A 20,372-nucleotide genomic window follows, 5' to 3' on the forward strand; every position below is an offset into this window, starting at 1 on the left:
ACTGAGCAAAAGTGACTTGTAAATTAGAAGGGGCATACCCCAGCATAAAGATGTGGTTTCACAGCCTGACAGGAGAGCATTAGGCAAGTTCTACAGTACAGTAAGTACCTTAACAACCATCCTGCTTACAGCTGATTTCAGGATAATTCCCTCCCTGATCTTTTGGACTTTTGCACACCTTTAACTCTCTACAAGACCCTCTTGACATAGTTTCAAGACAGATAAACACAGACTGATATTTGGACATTGCTGGACAAGTTTCAGAGAATTGTTCCAGCCCCAAGAATAACTTCCTGCTCTGACTTTTGTTTCCACCAAGAAAAGCACTGCACATAAAGTAGAAGGGATCACTTTAATTAATAAGGTCTTGATACCTCAGCTGCTGCTCAAGGCTCAACAACAGGGTCATTCAGATATGAGAGGACACCTGGAGCAAGTCCAAAAATAACTTTAAAGGTACCTAAACTGTGAGGAAGGGATTATGGAGGACTGCAGGTTCTGGCCCCAACTTCAGCTACAGAAGAAAATCCCATTATCCTGTCCCCACACAGATCTTTGAGTGGCCTGCTTTGAACTCAGTGATGGAAAGGAGTAATTGCAAAATTTTAAGCTGTAATCTTCATGTAAGAGATGAGATCCTGGGCTACAGACCTTGTGAGTGACCATTAACAGGCAATAATATTTTCTTGTTTTATTTTTGATGGAATAGATCATAAAAGATCTAAGTATTTCGCCCTGGGTTTTTCATTACTTCTGTTTGGTTTTGTAATTCCCTACGTTTGTTAACTATTCTGTAAATATACTTGGAAGCAGATATTTTGGGATATCAAATACGAATATATTCTCACCTGAGGCTTCTAAAAGCAAGAAGCAGATGGGACAGAGGTGCCCTGGTTCTGCCAGTGCCACAGTCCCGAACTCTGGAGCTCGGCAGGCTGCAGAGGGCAGCAGCCTCTCACCAAGCCCAGCAGGGTGAGCTGCACCCAGGACAAAGGCCGTGTGTGCTCCTGGGCTGGACTCCACTCCTGCACACCGAGTGCTGGGCTGGCTGTACAATCCCAGCCAGACTTTTCCATCTTAATACAATATTGGTTCTACTTACTAATGGAACACTAATGTGCATTTTATGTTTTGATTTTATGACATTGCTTTCTACATATCACAGTTACAATCCCAACAACTGAAGCTGTACATAGTTAAATTTACATGTAACTTGTGTAAATTATTCTTTGACCAGCACCATCTTCATCAAGACACCAGGCCCAAAGAAAAGCTGCTTTGTCCTTTGTGCAAGTCAGAGCACAGGGAATGCTGCTCTCCCTAAGTGGAACCTCTTTTCTGGCAGATTTTTTTCGTTAAGTTCTCTAGAAGTTCAATCAAGGGAAAGAGATAAGAAAAAACATGATTGTAAACTATAAAAGAGGAATATATGTTCTCTTATAAAATGTAATTCTCTACCTACCAGGCAGGTGAAGCAATCTTCCAAGAAAATCTCAGCATAGAAATTCCAAGAACACTTTGCATTTCCAGGGATTTGCTGGATGGGATTTGTATGGCAGTAATTCAGCCATTAACCTGCCACAATTACCAGCAGCTGTGCTGAGCTCTTTCCATCCTTTCTCTTACAGGAATGAGGCTCTAGCCAGCTGCTCCTTTCAAATGAGGAAATTGAAGGAAGGTCCAGGTGCTCAAGATTTAAATGTAATTCTCTTGGAAAGAAAAAAAACAAAAAAAGCATAATTTTCAGATAATTTTGTTTGCTTCCAGAAGCTGACACAGAATAGTGCAGGTTGGAAGTTGAACTATGAGGATCATCAAATCCAGCTCTCTGCTCTTTGCAGGACTATGTAAAATTAAACTCAGGAATCACAGACCTAAAAAAACCAAACCAAAAAAGTCCATCTAAACTCATAAACTATGGATGCTCAAAATAAACAAAAGGGTGCATTTTTCAGTGCAGGGCCCCAAGCAGGGACTAAGGTTAACTACTGCCCCAGTTAATTAGAGCAGGTCGGGAGCCTCCCCCAGGCTGAACCTGCCGCAGCTCCCTTGGCTCAGACTCCTCCAGGCTGCAGGAACTTGCAGCCCCTCTGATGAGAGGGATCAGGCACTGGCTGGCTGTGGTTTTGTGCCTTTTGCATCCTTCGACCTTGGAAGGCAGGAGTGGAAGGCAGGAGTGCCCTCACCCCTCTGTGTACAGCAGGATTCCCTGGGGGAAGCAGCATTTGAAACATTTGGATTGCACTTGCAACAAGTCTTTGCAAAGCCTGTGCAAAGTCAGCACAGTCCTATCTTGGCCTGTTTAAACTGTGGTCAATCTCCTTTCCACATTGTCCACTTGTATAATTAAAATAAAATAGAGTTCTAGGGACAGCTGGAATCTTGAGATACTTATTCCTGCAGTGCACCAAAGTGTGCAATTAGACAGTAGTTCAGGCATCTGACCACAAACTGTTTCTTACATCAGAAACATCCCAGACTTGCAAGCCAGCTCTGCTGATCAGCTCTTACCAGCATCTCAGTCCTCACCACTGAAGTTAATTAGCTGGATGTGGATAACGAACTTCCCAAATGACCCTGAGGGTTAAGGGCCCACTCCTCTTCCTTCCCAGATCAGCATGATGATCTAGAAGTTGTTTTTGTCATATGCATCATGTAAGTGGCAATCCTGTTGATTCCCATTGTTAGAAAAATCTGAAATCCCTTTAATTCAAGCAGAAAATGTGACATCTCTTGGACATGCCAAGCACAGCCCTGCTGTATAATCAGTACTGTCAGCACCACAGTCACGTCAGCAGAGCAGGCTTTGTTCTCCCTGCATGAAATTTCACAATTCCCTTTTTTTTTTCCAGTCTGTGAGTCTAATCCTTCATGGTTCTGGCTCTAGCAGTTGTTAAGGTGTGATAATAACCGGGAGATGCAATCCCACTGCTGTGGCAGGGTGTCTGCTGGGGGTTTCACACTGTGCTCCATCCCTCCAAGGCTCCAAGGGCTCAGCACTGACCTCGCAGCTCCCACTGGTTCCCTGCAGCTCTGCCTGCCCTGCCCAAACCAAACTCTGCTCCAGGCTGAAAGCACAAGAATTTCTGTCGGTGGCAGAGGTGTATTTGCAGGAAATTAGAATTAGTTGTGAGTACAAGGGCTTCTCACCTAACAGAACAGTCTCCATTTGAAAACCATTAACGGCCACAGTGGTCAAAACCAGCAAAAATTTTTAAAAATGAATGAATTTTGAAATGTTCTCACTGACTTTTTGCATGTATTGTTTCAAAAATTTTCAAATACCAAGTTAGGATTGTGGATTTTTTTCAAAATCCAAAATTAAAATAAGAAAACAATAAAATACTTTTCATTAAGGTATTCCTTGCTACCCAAGAGGGACATTCACTCATTTTCCTTTGATTCAATGATTAATTTTGAATTAAACTGTTAAGTGTTTCCTGCCTCACATAATCAGTGAGCAAGACTACATGGATGTATAACTATCTTTCTGACACCAAGCCCAGAGCTTTTGAAACTGTTATTTTAAAAGGAACAAAAAGAAAAGGGAAAACCCATGACTGTTGTGCTGTTAATAAAACTGGCTAATGGCTGAGGTCTCAGATCAGATGACTTGCAGAGGGTACAGTGATTTTTCAGATTCCTGCATGATGTGCTGCTGGTGCTCTTTCTACATCTTATTTCAGTAAGCAAATTACCAGAAGAAGCCAGTGTCCAATTTGTCATGCTGGAGATAATTTTTCATGTGGAAAGCATTGCTCAGAAGTGGTTTCTGCTTTAAGCTGTGTGCCACATGTCACCCAAATATTTACTTTGCACATTAAAGCAACTCATCTCTAGATCTTATCAGAGAAGAATGGTGTTTCATATCTGAGTCACTCTTACCCTTCTGGTGTAATCAATGTTCCAGAAAATGCTGCATTCAGATACTGAACAGGACAGGTGAGTTCCAGCCAGGGGGAGCTGGGTTCACCTGTAATGAACTGGCATTTTACCTGGGAAAGGAATTTTCTCTCCCTACACTGTATTTATGGCAGACAATAGAAGGGATATTCACAGACACTGAACTTCTTGAATTACAGAACACAGCTCCAGATCCCACTGGCTGCACACAAATACCTGCTGGTGTAAGCAGGGGGAGAATTGCACAAGGGTTCTGCTTTCTGTAACTGGAAAAATGGTTCTGATCTTTCTCCAAGCTTTATTAGCCAAGGACCTGTACCCATTGTTAGTTTTCCAGTAGCAGAGAAGCCATAACAAAATATGAGTTATCTCTAATAAGATCTCAAATCAACTTTATTTTTGTCATGCTTTTACAGAGGTTGCAGTCAGCTGGGCTAGACCTGAACACAGAACAGCAAGAAAGAGGCAATCCCACTTCAAAGAACATATGAACTATTTAATGGGCTCAAAGAGAGAATTAAATCTCAGTTTCACCCATCTATCTGTTCGGGGCACAGCATGAGCCACTTGTCTGAGGCCCCCCAAAAGTCAATGGACAGCCACAAAAATCTCCTTTGTGCCCTGTTCCACCTGCACAGGTGGAGGAACAAGACCTGTCCTCACTGCTCTGATGGGTGCTCTGTCCTGTCCTGGGCCAGGTTCCAAACCTCCCAGAGCCTCCCCAGGGGCAGCTTCCCCTACCTGGGTCAGGTAGGGCTTGATATCCAGCAGTGCTCAGCAGAAATCCCAGGTGAGCATTGACAATCTTTATCTCACACTAACATCTTCTGATCTTAACTCCACAGTTACAACAGCCACAGATGGAAACAGAGCTACCAATTTCATGCAGGAAAAGAAAAAACCAACCAAACAAACATAAAAAATCTTGAATCCAGTTTTCCCATCCTATGAGAAACTGTAAGCAAAAATGGGAAAGAAACCACCAATAATAGTGAACGGCTCCTAGATACAGCAAGTGTTTTTTTTTTTTTAACAAGGATAGGAAAAGCAGTCATCACTTGATGGACTAATTTAGAATGGTTATTGCACCCTTGTTGTCCCTGATAGCATACATGATATTCAGGGGGCTGATAGCATCTCTCTCCCAAGCCTCACACTGTTTCTCCTGGAGCAAGCACTGTAATTAGGGTTGGGAAACAAAGCCAGTGGTACACTTGTAAGCCAAAGTTTAAAAGCACCAACTTCCTCCACAGGCTGGAGGATCACTGGCAGGGCAGCACAGAGGGACAAAAGCAGCTTGGCAGGAGGCAGGAGGATCTTTGCACCCCTCCAGCTCAGCTGCAGCAAAGGCTGGAGGTGACAGAGCACCCAGGAGCAGGGACACAGAGCTGGCACTGCCCCCTGCCGAGAGCCCACGGAGCTGCAGCCACCGCATGGCCTTGCGCAAGTGCCAGCTGGGCAGCACACTGAGTGAAAAAGCTGCTGGAAATATTTAAGCACTTAAACCATCCTACATCATAGCCAGAATTTCTTGTGCATGAGTACTTCTGGATGCACTCATGGTTTCATCACTTCTGTTCCTCTGCTGTTCAAGGACAAGGAAAAACAACCATCCCCTAAGAAATGGCCCCTTTACCCACACTGATTTCCTAATATATAAGTATATAAAATTACTCTTCTTAGATCCATTTTTTCCTACAGATATTACTACTTTGACACTTCTTCCTTTTTTTTTCTTCCAGAGTGTTTTCCCTAGACCTTAAGCCACCTCTTTAAGAAATAGTACATTGCAGCATGAACATGCAGTGACTTTCCTAAGAAAATATTGCCAAAATAAAGCCTCTCCACATAGAGTTTGAGTTTCAATAAAGCAGCATAACATTTCTATTGAAATTGGTTTATTACAATCAGTCTATTATTTTTCTTTACATGAAGACAACAGGGAGGAGTGAATCACTGGTCCAATATCACATAAGAAACCTGTGAAAAAGCAGAGATTTGAAAGGTAGTAATGGGATCAGCCACAGTTACTGTCAGCCATCCTTTCATATTCTTAGTTTAGCCTGGAGATGTGACTCTTGGGAGGCGAGTCTGCAGCTGCTCTGATGATGTGTGGAGTGCACTAAGTGCTGAGCCTCCTCTTTGGCAGTGAAGCAAATCTGAGTAAGTGCTCTGTACCTGTCCTTCATGTCTGGGTGAGAGGCAGGTGATGTGCTGTCACCATTAACAGCATCCAAGCCCACGAAAATATCCATTAACAACAACAAATCTGTTTCCAGATTTTCCAAGTTGTGGTGACAAAAGGGGCAAGAAAACTCGGAGTGCACAGCAGTTCCCTCCCTTCTTCCTTTTCCCATGGCAGTTTCCCAGCTGTACTGGGAAATATAAAATTCTATTTTGCTAAGTATTGTGCAATCCTGACTTTCCAAGCTCAGAGCTTCCTGCACTGCTGCAGCCCTTTCTTAAGATTTTGCCCAGGAGCTGAGCCAGCAGCATGCTCTGAGCTGGGGATGTGAGTCTGCCAGACAAACCCAGGGCATCATGCTCCATCCTTGCAGGGAGCTCTGGGGATGGGTTCCAGGTGTGGAGGAAGAACTTTGTGCAAAACAGCTTTGCAGGAGGTTCAGATGAATAAAAACAATTCTTACTGAGAGAGTCACACAGCCACTGTTATACTTGGAGGTGCCAGATGTGTGGCATCTGAGGGAGGTGGTTTTGTCTCTGTTTCTTGCCCTTCAAATTTATTTTAATTGGTAATAAATTCAATTATTTGAATTGTCAAGTCTGGCTTGCCTGGGATGGTGATTGGTATGTGACTTCATCTCATCTGAAGAGCATTTCCATCTTATTTTCACTGTTGAAGAGGAGAACAAGAGCATCTGGGTGGGCATCTGGCAACCCACCACAAAGCAGCTATGTAACAAAAATCCAGTTCAGCTACAGACCTGGTTACCAAGAAGATCCCAGATAAAATATCAATATTTACCAGCCTGCACAGAGATCCTTGCTGACCTAAGCACACTTAATTGGTCAGAAATTGGAAGTGATCACTGATCTCAGTAATAAAATAGCAGAGCCCCAGATACACCTGTACCTGTGGTTTTTCATCCTACTTTTCTCATAGAGAAGTACACACGTGGGTGGGACACATACTTTTCTCTCCATTCTCCCAAGTTATTTCTGTGCTGCTTCTCATCACCCCATTAGCTTTCAGCTTAGCACAAAGGAAAATTTCTGGGATATTGGGAATAAAACAAACCAACAAAAACAACCTCTGGTGGCAGCCAGTCCTACAGCATTCCTTGTGTGACAGAGCAGGTGTGAGCAGAGGCTGGGGCTGTGACAAACTGGGCTAATTACACCCTGTGCAGGGCTGGCTGCCACAGATGTCACGGGCAGGAGCTGGGGCCATGTCCCTGCCCAGCTGTGGCTCTGTCCCCACGCACAGCCAGGGCACAGACATGGCTGAGGTGAGCACCTTCTGAAGCTTTCCTCCTCCCTGGATTTGCCAGAGCTACAGAAAGGTAAGAGCTGTCAGATGGGCTGGGATCATGGCTGTGTGTGCTCCTCGGAGGCAGAGAGAGGGAGTGACAGGGCTGGGGCAGTCACTGAGCTCGGGGACTGTGGCAGCTCTGGCTCTCTGCTGTCAGTCCTAACTTCTTCTGATTAAATTGGCAAGCTCTGAACATCTGCAAGCCTCTCTCTTGTTCCTAAAATCTGGAGGCAAAGATTTTTTTCAGGATATTCTTTCTCCTAGAATAGATCAGAGAGGGAGGAGAGGAAAAGGAGCTTCCTGAGAAAGTGGAAATGAGAGCAGTACTAAGAAAAGAAATTCAAACTGATGCACCATAGGAAAGGTCTTAGCTCACACCTAAAAGCAGGGCACACACCTGCTTGCTTTAAGTAGATTTATTCATAATAACTTTGTGAGAGTTGCTAAACCAGCTCCAGATGCTCTAGGACACATTACTTGAGCTGCTCTATCAGCTTTCGTTTGAAGGACAAGTTATGGACATTATTTTTAAAAGGGTGCAAATGAAATGCTGGCCACCCATGAGTCAATGCTATTGGTGAGGGAATGTTCATCTATAAAGGAATTAAATTAAAAGCTGGCAAACATCAATTTTTAAAGTAATGATTAAGTGATGGAAACAACTGTGTAAGGCTGCCCTCTATTTTGAAAGCTAAAAGGGAACGTGCAAGACAAAATTGTGTTCACAGAGGACAAAGGCTGAATTTAAACTCAGCATTTCCCATCTTCTGTTTGGTCCAGCTTTAAGGCATGAGCAAATGCGACCATGTCACAGCAGAATTGATGCAGTACCTCCCCAGAACAGCATTTCTGTCCACAATAAGGAAAACCAGGATTAATTAACTGCTAAATGTCACTGTGGCAGAACAGGAACTGAGCCCATTTTTTTTCCCTCAGTCCAGGTTAATGCTCAAACCACTGGACAACACTTCCCTTTGGTGGTTATTGCTTTATTTTTGGAATGGTAATTAGGGAGGCACCAGTTCTAATGCAATCCCAGGGCTCAGCTGTGCTCACCCTTCACAGCAAGTGCCCTTTAAATGTGAATAAAGTTGGTCATCTCAAGGGAACAAGGAATTATACTTCAAACAGTAAACTAAGGAACAAGGTTTAATAGATAAACCTGGTCTGCATCAAAGGTTAGCACAGGAAGCAGTGATGGATCTTATTCAATATTTTAATTAATAACCTTGGCAAAATATAGGAGTGGCTAATAAAATGTATGACTTAAAAAACAAATTATGGAAGTAGAAAATCTATTACACAGAATAAGAAAAGGTAGAGACCTGCTGTGGCAGTATTTGTGTGCACTATAATGCAACAAAGCAGCCCACTTAAAAAACTACACAAAATTTCAGCTGCAAGCTGGGAGTTCATTAGTGCAGAATGACATTGGAGGAGAAAGACCTGCTGCTGGTTAATGACAACTTAAATACAAACCACCAGCATGAGGTGGCTGGGAAAAGGAAATAAGTGCTGCTGGATTATTCTGCAGAGAGCTTTTCCATTAAATACAAGATGACATTCATACCATTCCATAGGCTGAGGGCAGAGGTCACTGACCATTCATGGACAAGAAGGATGAATTCACTGTACAGAAATGAAAAGGACTCAAACCTTGCTTAGTCCTGTGAAGGGAAGGCTGCAAGGGACAGGAATGTTCTCTGGGCTGGCTCCAGGGTTTTCTGTAGAAGGTTTTCTGTAAAAGCATGGTGCTGGCACAATAGCACACAGCAAGAAACTACTATTAATATTTCCAGACTAGAAGGTTTGTGAAAGTTTACAGCGGTTTGAATTGCTTTAAGGTGAGAGCAACAGGAGCAGTAAATATACTGAATTATAGACCAGGGCTCCCTTCATGAAGGACTAACCTAACACAAACATCTGATGTGGGACAGGACTGGAAAACCCAGGCAGTGCCTGCCTTTCCAGAGCCTTGGTAGTGCACATAGCAGGGAGTGAGCCAAGGCAGTCAGCAGACAAGAAAGGGGAACCAGGTGAAGAGTTTGCAACAGGAAATAGGGTGCATATTCGCCCAGCCCCCCTCAGCTACATCCTCTCCATTTAAAGAGGCTGGTAACCTGATTCAGGCTTAAAAGCCAGAATAACTGTGATATTAAAAAATTAATTTCATGAGTAAAGAATGGGGAATTGGCAGAGTGTTCTTCATCTCCTTGAAAAGCTTGTCTACTCCAGATATAATGAATGCTTTCTAAAGTCCAGATTCTCATTTGCTGCCAGCAGTCCTCTCTTTTAGTTTCTATTTAAGAATGAGAATAGGAAAATACCTGAATCCTGCTCCCCAGTTATGTTTGTCTGTATTAGAGCTGGAACTATTCCCTTTTGAACATCTGAAAACCCTCAGCACATTGTGAATGTTACCTGAAATTACCAACTCTTTAGTCCTAAAGGGAAAAGATCTCTCCACTGAGGAATTCAGTGTTTCATTGCTAGCCAAAACCTGGAATTAACTGCTTCAATCAAGTGAAACAGGCTCTTGATGTTGTTCAAGCCCTGGATGTAATTGCATGCCAGCAATGGCATTTTATGGCCATTCTTCAAAATATCAGAAATTTAAATTGCCTCAAAAACACAGCTGGGAGAGTTAAATATCCAGGAAAATGTTAAACTAGTGATGGCAGGAGAACCAGAACACATTGCAGCAAACTGAAAGCTTTTGGGCCTTTGGGCCAGTGTCCTAGAAGCCAACAGGCCACTGTAGAAAACTGCTGTTCCTCCACATGTCTGTGAAATGTGGAGATCATTTACTACAATGTTTAAATGCTAATCTTCCAAAATACCAAACTTTTGAATGTAGTACCTTATGTTCTTCAAACACCCGAATCTTGGAGTTTCCTCCCAACTTCCATGTTCCCTTTTTTCTGTCTCTGAACACTGAATGGCAAATCCCACACTGACTGCAGATGAAGCTGGAATGGAGATCAGACACTTCTTATGAGTCACTGAGAAGCCATCCTTGAGAGCCAGGTATGAACCAGGAAGATGTATCAGTCCTGCAGGGAACTTGGGTTTTCAAATGAAATCCCTTTCCAAGCAGAGATGACTTCGAATGAATCCCACCTGTGGGGTTATTCAGCCAACAGGGGCATTCGGGAGGGACGTGCAAGAGCTGCGGGTGGGAGGGCAGAGTGGGGCTGTGCCCTGGAATTTCGCAGCTCATCAGCTTTGCCTGCCTGCACCAGGCTGCCCTTCACACCCAAACACGAGATGCTGGAGCAAATCAGAGGAAGATGATGGGAACTGCCTGCCCATCCTTCCCTGGGGTCTGTCCTTCCTGGAACAGAAAGGAGAGATCAGTGCTTACTTGCACTGTTGGCTCTTTGTGCATATCTCTCAGGGCGTGATTTACTTCTTTTTTTTTTAATACTGATTTCCACAGGACTTAAAGTCACCTTTATTTTCCAGTGCACACCGGTTTATATCCATGTGTAGACAAGACTAAAACTTGAGAGAAGACAGGGAACTGTTTCGGTGCCCAGGACTATGCAGTTCTGCCTGCAAATCAAGCAGTTTGCAGTAGTTTGAGTCAATCTGCTTGGACAAACCCAGGCCCACCCCAGGAGAGCCCCAGGGGCTGCTCTGCCCTTGCTCTGTTTGCTCAAGGTGTCTGCAGAGAGGGCAGCTCACATCACCCCTGAGCTGTTCATTGAGACCCTGACTCTCACTGCAGGCCGGTTTAGAGGGCATTTTCCTGCTCTTCAGGAGCTGCTTCCTGGTATTTCTCCTTACGAGCTTTCCCTCGGGGCTACTCACACTGTTCTCTCCCGTATCTTCCTCTCCAACATCTGAGAAAGAGGAAAATCCCTTGCTCTAATTTATGGCAACAGCAGCCGCAGGTTTGGGAGTCCCAGCCCTGAAGGGCTCTGGGGCACAGGACCGGGAGCTGAGAGCGAGCGCTTCTATGCCAGTTAAAGGCTCTGCAGAGCTGCACAAACAGCCCCGGAAAATGCCTTTCCTGGACCTCTGCACGCTCAGCGTTCGTGCCCAGGGGGTACCCGAGCCCCTGGTGCTGTCTCCCACCCAGGCTGAGGAGCTGAGCCCCCCCAGCCCCAGGGCAGCTCCTCCTTCCCAGGTCACAGCTGCTGCAAGCGGAGCAAAGCACCGAAAGGAGAGAATCCAGGGCTGTATCAGCCTCAGCCCACAGCCCCTGTGCTCGGCAGCTCCAAAAGATCCGACACAAACCCGGCATCCCACACCATTCCCTCTCTGCTGCTGACTAGCTTTGGCACCTGGTGCCCTACACCTTCAGCCGGTGATGTTATCCCATCCCTGGCCGGGTGGAGCCAGCATTAGTCAGTGTGGAATTGCACTCAGCAGGAACCCTGACAAGTTCTCACCCTGTTAGCCATTGTTGTTCCCTCCTACCCCTGCCTCTTGCAGGCGCCTGCCTGGGCTTACAGGCACTGGATGCAATTCAAAAGCTCTTTCCTCTTTTTCCTGTTTCGCAGCGAGGTGAATTCTGCAGAAGTGTCACCCAAATGGACACCACCCAGTATTTAGTGCACCAAGATAGGAATAAGACAAAAACTTGGAGACTCCCTGTAATTTTCCCCGCTAATCCCTGTCCCAGGGGAGCAGCTCTTGGCCATCCCCGGCTAATGGAACATTATCTATCGCTTGCTCCTGAGCCCACAGTCTCTGCTGACAAACTCCTTTTCTTCTCCCTTGCTTCTCACAGCTTCATCCCACCCAAATTCTCTTGGCTCACCTTTTTTCTTCTCGGTGGGATCCTCATGAAGCTTCATCAATGACCTGTTAACACCTCTGCCATTCCCAATTCCCGGTTTAGCTCCTTTATAACAATTACACTGAGATGTACCCTTCTCCAGCCATCCTCTCCAATCCATGTATTTGCAATTTCCTTTGGCATCTTTGGCCTTAACGTGGCCAGTGCTGTATCTCTGATCTTTTTCTCCACACCATCCTACCTATTCCCTCAATGATTCATTCTGCTACCATTTTTCATACCACTTGCCGTTCATCCAGATTTGTGACAATTGCAGCACATCTTCCCTGGTGATATTTTCAAATCCCTTTTTATTTTTTCTCCCCGAAGGGCTGATGCTTTAACTCAGCACTGCTGATCCTCCCTCTTTTGTCCTCCCCCTCCAACACCCCTTGCAAACAGACCTGTTGGGACCATCCTGCCTTGCCCAGCAATTCCTCTGCTGCTTTCCTTTGTCCCCACACATTCGGGCAGTTTGTGCATCTGTGCTAATTTTTCTCCCCAAAACTTCCCTTTTCCCCCAAAACACTCGCTGACCTGTGCAACAAGGCTGTCCCTTTCTTCTGCAAAGGACTCTCCCAGTAAATGTTAGGAGGAAATCAACAGTTAATACTGCTTGAAGGGGCAGCTAGGAATAATTATCGCCTTTCCGCTGGCAGGGATACAAACACACGTCTCTATCCCTGTCCTCTTCCTCCCACCCGGAGGATCAGCTCCTGCTCACACCAGCAAAACACACATTTTGTGGCCTCATCTTGCTCAGAGCCTCAGGCAGCGCAGTCACCCATAATAAGGATGTTTCCCAACAAAAGCCTGTCACCTACCGATGAGACAATAGTTTCACAGGACAAAACTGGTCACGATAACAACGCTGATAAGTTTGCACAATAACCCGGAGAAAGACGGATCCGAATTGCCGCTGACTGCACTGACTTAATCACACGGGAAGGTTTTTCACAGGGGCTCCAAGTGTGCTCCTCCCTTTTTTTGATTGCTTTGAAAACGCATAGAAAAAAAACAGGTTAACTTTTCTGCACAGGTAACTCCTTCACTCCCGAGTTTGCAAGCTTTGAAACGTGTTTTCTGAGGGTACATCTTTAGCTTCCCAGCACAAAGAAATGCTGGTATTTCTTTTATTAAGATGGTATTTTCTGCCCTCCACCTTCCTCATCGCGAAGTGGGACAGGAGCTGACTGCTTTCCAGCCTATAAAAAAACCAGTGTGAGAACTGCTAATTTCCCTCTAAGCACCAGCCGAGTGTGAGAAGCAGGAGCTACAGGAGCCCTGGCAAAGCCAGGGCAGGGAGAGTCAGGCAGGGAAGGTTTTATTTTGCCCTTCTTTCGGCAGGTGAGCCGCAGGGATGTCCGCAGAGAAGCAGCGGCCGCAGGTGCCCGTGGTGATGTACGAGCCGCACCCCGAGCGCTACCGGGAGCCCTCGGAACCGGAGCTCGGCCAGGACGGTGAGCGGGGCTGGGAAGGGCTCCCGGGGGGCTCCCTGGGCTCGGTTTCCAGCTCGTCACCGAGCACATCTGGGGCCCAGCCTTGCCAGGAGGTTTAGAAAGCATCTGTGCCAGCACATAAACCCCGGGGTGGGGATAGGATATCCTAATAGAAACATCATTCAAATGTTCCTGTGCCTTTAAAGTTCAAAATTCTCAGCATCCACAGCTCCAACTAATGACAATAAATATTTTTGTTGGTTTAGTTAGTAATTTTTTTTAATCACCTGCTTTATTGCAGCTGTATCATTACGATAATTTCATATTCGTAACGTGCAAATGTTCAGCCAGCAAACTCTGTACGTGGATGGGCAATGTCCTGCTCCAACTGTCATCTAGTTTTAGAGTTCTGGCCTTTTCCCTGGTGTCCCTGCTGGCCAAGCTGCCCTCCCCAGGCTCCTACAGGGATGAAGTGCTGACAATTCAGCTCCCGGGCTGCAGGAGGGTGCCAGGAGCTGCTGCTCTCCTGGGTGGGCTTTTCCTTCTGAACCCAGGCACTCCCCATCCTCAGTGGTTGTACCTTCCTTACCTTCCTGCTGCTGAGGAAATTGTCATTTACTGGACAGGGCTGGAGAAAAAATCCCAATGGGAGATCAGGCAGTAACTAATAATGCTGGATGTGTCAGCCATGAGCCTCTAAACCTGACTCATTTTCAGAGCATTTCACTCTGATCAGCTCTCTCTGTAAATATTTTTGTCCTCAAAGATCTCTCTGGCCTCTTTTAAGCTTAGCAGGGTTTGCAAGAGGCTGTGGAGAAGGAGTCTCACTTGGAGCCACTCAGGCAAGGCACAGGCACTGCCCACTCCCAGCACTGAGCTGCAGATCCTCCACTAACACACAGCAAGTGGGAGCTCACCTGTACTAAGCACATTCCTTTTCTAAATCAGAAGGAAACTATTTCGTTTTTATTTTTTTTACTTTTTTTCCCTACAAATAACACCCCCTAAAAACCAAAAAAAAAAAAAAAAAAACCAACCAAAAAACACCAGCCCACCACCACTAAACCCAAATGCCATTGCAAATCTCTACCACTTCCAGCAAGACATTCAAGAAAATATTGCTAACATTTTTGTCACTTTTGCCACCATATTTTATCCCCCTCTGGAAAATCCTGGGTTTATATTCCATTTGTATCCCTGTGGGCTCATTCCCTGGTTGCACCCACATGGTTTGTTAAAAGCTTGAGCACAGGCTGGACTCAGGGCTGCTCTGCCTGGGGGTGAGGGTTTCTCCAATGCTGCCCAGGCTTGACCAACCAAGATTTCTCTTAGGGACTGTCCTCCTGTCCCAGAGCAGCCCTGTGTTTGGTACCACATCCATCCTACAGCTGGCTGTAAAGCTTTTCACATGGATTTATTTTGAATGTATTCATGAATGTATTTTTTTTTAATACAGTCATTTATTTCACCTCAGGTAGGCTGATTGCATTCTTAATTTGAAAGATTAGCAAAAGAACTGAAAAGCTTGAGGTGTCTTAGTCACCAGCTTCCCTTCTCCCAAAGCAAAAGGAAAAAATATTTTAACTTTTTTTTCTTTCTAGAACAGAGTGTGATGAAATATCTTTGTTGAAAGCTGATAAAGTTTAAACTAGTAAAAAGGCTCTGAATACTAAATAGTAAGGGTAGTTACCACTGAAGTACTGTGGGTCCTTTATCTGTGAAGTCCTTAAATGAAGATTGAGTACCACGACAGTGTTACAATGGAGTTGCTGCCTTTCCTAAGAAATGATTTGGTTTCTCAGCTTTTATAAAAGTGAGGTCAGCCAGCCACTGCAGCTCTTCTGGCTTTGAAAGCCCCTGAATCAGTTCTGTGGTTGCTTCTCCCTGTGCTGGATTTGGCACTCCCTGCAGGCCCCTCTTGTCTCACTCCACGGGGTTTTTGGGAGCCAGAAGCTGCTGTAACTAACAGATTTTGCCCTGTTTTTCTTTGCACAGGGGGCTATGAGTATCCTTCTCCCCCACCTTACTCCTACCGAGAAACCACCATCATGGAGGAGCCCGGTAAGAGGGGCTGTGCTCTGACAGTGCAGGCCAGCAAGAGTGAATGGGCTTGGTGTTAACATCAGCACTGAGGGTGGGAGTTTGCTGACCCAATCACAACCTCATAAGCTGGAAAATTTCCACAGAAATGTCAGGAGATAAATTAATACAAGGAACTCAGACTTGATTGTCCAGCATTGTCCAGCAAATGTACACAAGTACCCATTTGAAAAAAAAAAACAAAAAACCAAAACCAAAACCAAACCAAACCAAAAAGACCAGAAGCCAAGGCTTTCAGAACAAATCAATTTAAGGCCAATGCTCCTGTTCTAGTCACCTTTATGAAGTAGAGAAGCTTAAAGGATTTGCTGAGGAAAGGCTTTGAAGAACAGTCAGTAACACCTCATAGAGGAGGAAAGGAGACATACATTTTTAAACATCCCTAAAACCAGAAGGCACTTGAACTCAGACGTGCTCTATCCTATCTATCTAACAGATACCTTCCCACTCAAGTTTTGCCTCAGGCTACAGTGTGAAGTTGTACCCTAAACATGTTTTAGGATCCTTAAAATGGTATTTTTTTACTGAAAACATTTCTGAAAAAAAATCTTTCGTGTACCTACAAGAGGTGTGCCCCTCAGGGAATATGATAGTCAAGTCTAGACTGCAAAAACAGGAGCTAGAGACTAACTGAGAACAGCACCAGTAGCTGTAGCTACAAACACCTACAGCTGTTTTGTAGGTGTAAGAGTAACTGCTTTGATGAATTTCTCCTAACTACTGAAAAGTTGATCCAGAAAGTTCCCCAACCTCCTTCAAATCTCTTCTTCAGGGAGAACAAGGCTTTTCATATAATTTTAAATATCAGAAGACAAACCCTCAGTGCCAGAGTACAACCAGCAGAGGGTGGTGGGGACTGCCTGCCTGGGGGTTATCCCACAGACAATTCCCTGAGTGTGTCCTTATCTGAGTAAACTCTGGCTGGTTTAGGTGCAATGAGTTGGGACACGCAGAATCAGCACAGTGGCTCTTAGGAGCACACCAAAAATCAACAATAATAACATGAATGCCACTTTAAGAACCCCCATTCTCCCAGTTTAGGCTTTATAACTTGCAAAATATTTCCTGTGCTTCTAATTTGGCTGCTTCTCCTCTCCTCCTGAACTCAGTTTATTTGGTGCCCCAGCCTCCCATCATTGTGGCAGGGATCTTCTCCAGCAAACCAACATCCACAATCTGTCCTTCCTGCCGCCAGCACATCACCACCCAGGTCACCTACAGACTGGGCAAGCTGTCCTACCTCCTGTGCACCAGCCTGTGCATGGTTGGGTAAGTTTTCACAGGCACTGTGCAGATTCAGCACAGCAGAAGGTTAAAAATGAGTAATTAAAAATCAAAGTTTTAGTTAGTGACTATACAGACAGTTTGCCCTTCTCCACTTGATGAGAAGCCATCCTGTCCTTTCTAGATATGGTCATCATGGCTACAGGGGATGCAAACTTGCTAAATTTAACCCAGTATGTTTCACTTTTCATAAGACAAGCATAAATGAGTACAACACTGTCTACTTCCCAACTGTAATTTAGAATCAGGCTCAGGAACAGACTCATGCATAAGACGTCAGAAGCGAAGGAGATAAATCTTTTGGAAGATACTTTAAACATTAATAGACTTGGGAAAGAAGTGGATTCACACAGTGAAAAGGCAGACAGAACAAGGCAGGGGGAAATCACAGCTGTGGCCAGCAGGAAAGGGAAGGCAGTAATCATTCTGTGCATGTCCATCTCCCCTTTGTCTCTAGGTGCTGCTTCGGATGCTGCTTCGTCCCTCTCTTCATCAAGATCTTCAAGGATGCAGATCATTACTGCCCATACTGCCAATTTCACATTTATAGATACAAAAGACTATAGAAACAAACTTTATGCAACCAGATGCTGTAAAGCATCTATTTCCTAATGGCATAAGATTCTGCACTTAAAACTACTGCTAGGAAACTCACAGGACTATGCTTAGGTTCTGCAGCTCCCTTGCTGGTGAAGCAACCTGGTGAACTCCAGTTTACCACCACATGGTTGGACTGGCTATAAAACAAAAACCACTTCAAGACTAATTTGCACTATCATTTAATTTATGCTCTATTTGATTCACTGTCCTGTGCTGAGAAGTTTCCAGCTGGTGAGTTCTCCAGCTTCTCTCAAATCTTCCACCCAGCTGGGACATAGACTCCTCTGGACCTCTCAGCCCACCACTAACCAAGGTTTGGACACGGATGTTTCAGAGAAGCTCTTACCTTCTCTGCACTGGAACTGACTGGCTGGGATTTCATTTCTCTCTGCTCTTCTCCCTGCAGGATCTACCCCTGCAGGGCTGTGGGTGGTACAGTGTAGCTGATTATTTATTAACAAAACACTAAGTTATGAGACTGTCTTTATTCTGTTATGTATGTGGTAAGAAAATAAACCTATTATTGTTCACAATACTGGCAAAACATCTCTGTAGGTCACAGGGACACCCCCTTTACATTAACAATCTACAATGCAAAAGACAAACACACAAAGAAGACAAATCAGCAAACACAGCTTGAAAAAAGTCACCACAACACAAGGCCTTTATTTTACCTCTCAGCCTTCTCACTGCAGTGCATCATCTCCCAAAGCCGGACTTATTAGACTTCACCTTCACACAGAACTTTACAGTCACTCACCTTGTGCAATCAAATATCTGCAATTACAAAGCCCAGGAGGTGCCCAGACCCTTCTCAACACTGACAGCAGCAGGGTATTGCTGGCTGGAAAAATAAACAGAGGAAGAGAAGAAACTCATGTGTCTCCATGCTATAACATCATCAGTGCTTTCACACTGGCACATGGATTGCTGAGGGCAGGGGGATGGGGGGCAGCAGCACCGGGGCTGCTCCCCAACCCGGCTCTGGGCACCGGGGCTGCACTACAGGGCACTTAAAGAGCTGAAAGAGATCCTTATCCAAACCTGTGCCGCTGTGTGACCACGCTCCCTGCAGTGACCAGCGTGCTGTGACCAGTGTCCCTGTCCCTGCAGTGACCAGCGTGCTGTGACCAGTGTCCCTGTCCCTGGTGTGACCACGCTCCCTGTTCCTGCAGTGACCGGTGCCCCCGTCCCTGTGCTGTGACCAGTGTCCCTGGTGTCACCAGTGCCCCTGTCCCTGCAGTGACCAGTGTCCCTGTGCAGTGATCAGTGTCCCTGCAGTGACCAGTGCCCTGTCCCTGGTGTCACCAGTGCCCCTGTCCCTGCAGTGACAGTGTCCCTGTCCCTGGTGTCACCAGTGTCCCTGCTCGGTCACTCACTGACCGGGGCCGGAGACGCCGTCCCGGGGCACCGCCCGCCACCGCCCCCTGCCGGGCACGGGGCGCACTGCGCGCTCCGCCCGCGGGGACACCGGGACAGGCCAGAGTGCAGGTCAGAGTCCCCAGAAGCTCCTCCGCGGCTGGCACAGCGACACAGCAAAGGCAAGTCCTGGCTGTTGGACACTGTGGTGTTGAGGGCAGCTGTTAGAAAGGAGCCTCAGGAACGGCGCTGCCACCAGCCCTGTCACCCTAAGCCAGCTGTCACAGTCTGCACCACAAACTGCCCCTACTGAGCTGATCCCAGTTCAGTTAAACTAGGCTGGGCATATGCACCGATTTTTACTTCAACACTGGCACCACTGCAGCCTTTAGACCACAGAAACCCCAGTCTTCAGACAGTGAGACGTGAAAAACCATAATAAATACATGTAAAAACTGTTAAACCACCCTTCTCTCAGGCCTACATGAAACGCAGAGCCAACACTCCACAGCCCCCTCAACACCCAGCCATCCCCAGAGCAGCTGCCCCAGCTTTCACTCCTCTGTACCAAGGTCAGGGACTGTCCCCCCCGGTCACCCAACCTGCTGTGACCTGATGGAACACAAACCCCCAAGGATGAAAGGCACACAGATGGCAGCACAACAGGTTTTATCAATTCACACATTTTTTTTAGGATGTTAAGATTTTTCTCTATTTTAAAATGTGACTGTGAAACCAAAAGTGTTGCTGTTAATTAGTGGTAAATAATGCACCAAGTCAGTGGCATCAATCAGGAATGGTGCAAAACTCAAATCCACATGAATATCCACACAGCAAAGAAATTATATAAATATGTGACTCGAGATGTGCAAGAGGTATTTAACAGAAGTAGTCAGGACATTTTTACACCACTCTTTATAGGTACAATAGTTTTACACAACTATTTAACAAAAAAAAAAGGCTTCCAGCCATAGCAAATTTAATTTCCTGCTGTGCTTGGTATACAGCTAACTTCAACATCACCTGGGACAGAAATTAAATAGAACACAGATTTGGAGCCAGATTAGGACATATCACATGTGAACATTTCCCCCTTTTTCTGACCCGAGACCAGGCAGGTTTAACAGCCAACAATAAACGACACTTGCTGCTCTCACATCAAACAGTGACACTCTGCACCTCAGTGTTTCAGGAAAAACAAGGGTTCAAAACATGGAAGCTGACATACAAGTCAGAATTTACATTCTGGCCAGCACACCTTACATTAATACTGCCATTCCTAACACACAACTTAACTGCAGTTTGTAAACTTCATCTACGCAACCTAACCAAAATCTCCCTGAGTTCTGAGCGCCCCAAGAGCTGTAACTCCCACTCCTCTCCAAAATGAAGAGCCGAGACACCAATG

At 45.5% G+C, this 20,372-nt stretch overlaps 1 protein-coding gene across 2 annotated transcripts; it reads left to right on the plus strand.

Annotated features, from left to right (window-relative positions):
* Nucleotides 1–7,250: 7,250 nt before the first annotated feature.
* LITAFD (LITAF domain containing) lies at nt 7,251–18,138 on the plus strand. Of its 2 annotated transcripts, XM_059861931.1 has the most exons (6): nt 7,251–7,427; nt 10,360–10,423; nt 13,530–13,642; nt 15,617–15,682; nt 16,831–16,990; nt 17,463–18,138. In XM_059861931.1, the coding sequence occupies exons 3-6, from the start codon at nt 13,543–13,545 to the stop codon at nt 17,569–17,571; spliced, it is 435 nt and encodes a 144-aa protein (XP_059717914.1). In that variant the 5' UTR covers nt 7,251–7,427; nt 10,360–10,423; nt 13,530–13,542; the 3' UTR covers nt 17,572–18,138. The 2 variants fall into 2 exon arrangements, with proteins under 2 accessions (XP_059717914.1, XP_059717915.1); XM_059861932.1 differs by lacking the exon at nt 10,360–10,423.
* Nucleotides 18,139–20,372: the final 2,234 nt, after the last annotated feature.

The sequence above is a fragment of the Haemorhous mexicanus genome, chromosome 17, assembly GCF_027477595.1.
Source record: "Haemorhous mexicanus isolate bHaeMex1 chromosome 17, bHaeMex1.pri, whole genome shotgun sequence".
Classification (NCBI taxonomy): Eukaryota; Metazoa; Chordata; class Aves; order Passeriformes; family Fringillidae; genus Haemorhous; species Haemorhous mexicanus.

What these genes read in the sequence shown, in the direction of transcription:
- LITAFD (XM_059861931.1), top strand. Translation starts at nt 13,543, where the DNA reads ATGTCCGCAGAGAAGCAGCGGCCGCAGGTGCCCGTGGTGATGTACGAG. An exon ending in ACCGGAGCTCGGCCAGGACG is followed by an intron (nt 13,643 to 15,616) that starts GTGAGCGGGGCT and finishes TTCTTTGCACAG; the next exon opens with GGGGCTATGAGTATCCTTCT. An exon ending in ACCAGCCTGTGCATGGTTGG is followed by an intron (nt 16,991 to 17,462) that starts GTAAGTTTTCAC and finishes CTTTGTCTCTAG; the next exon opens with GTGCTGCTTCGGATGCTGCT.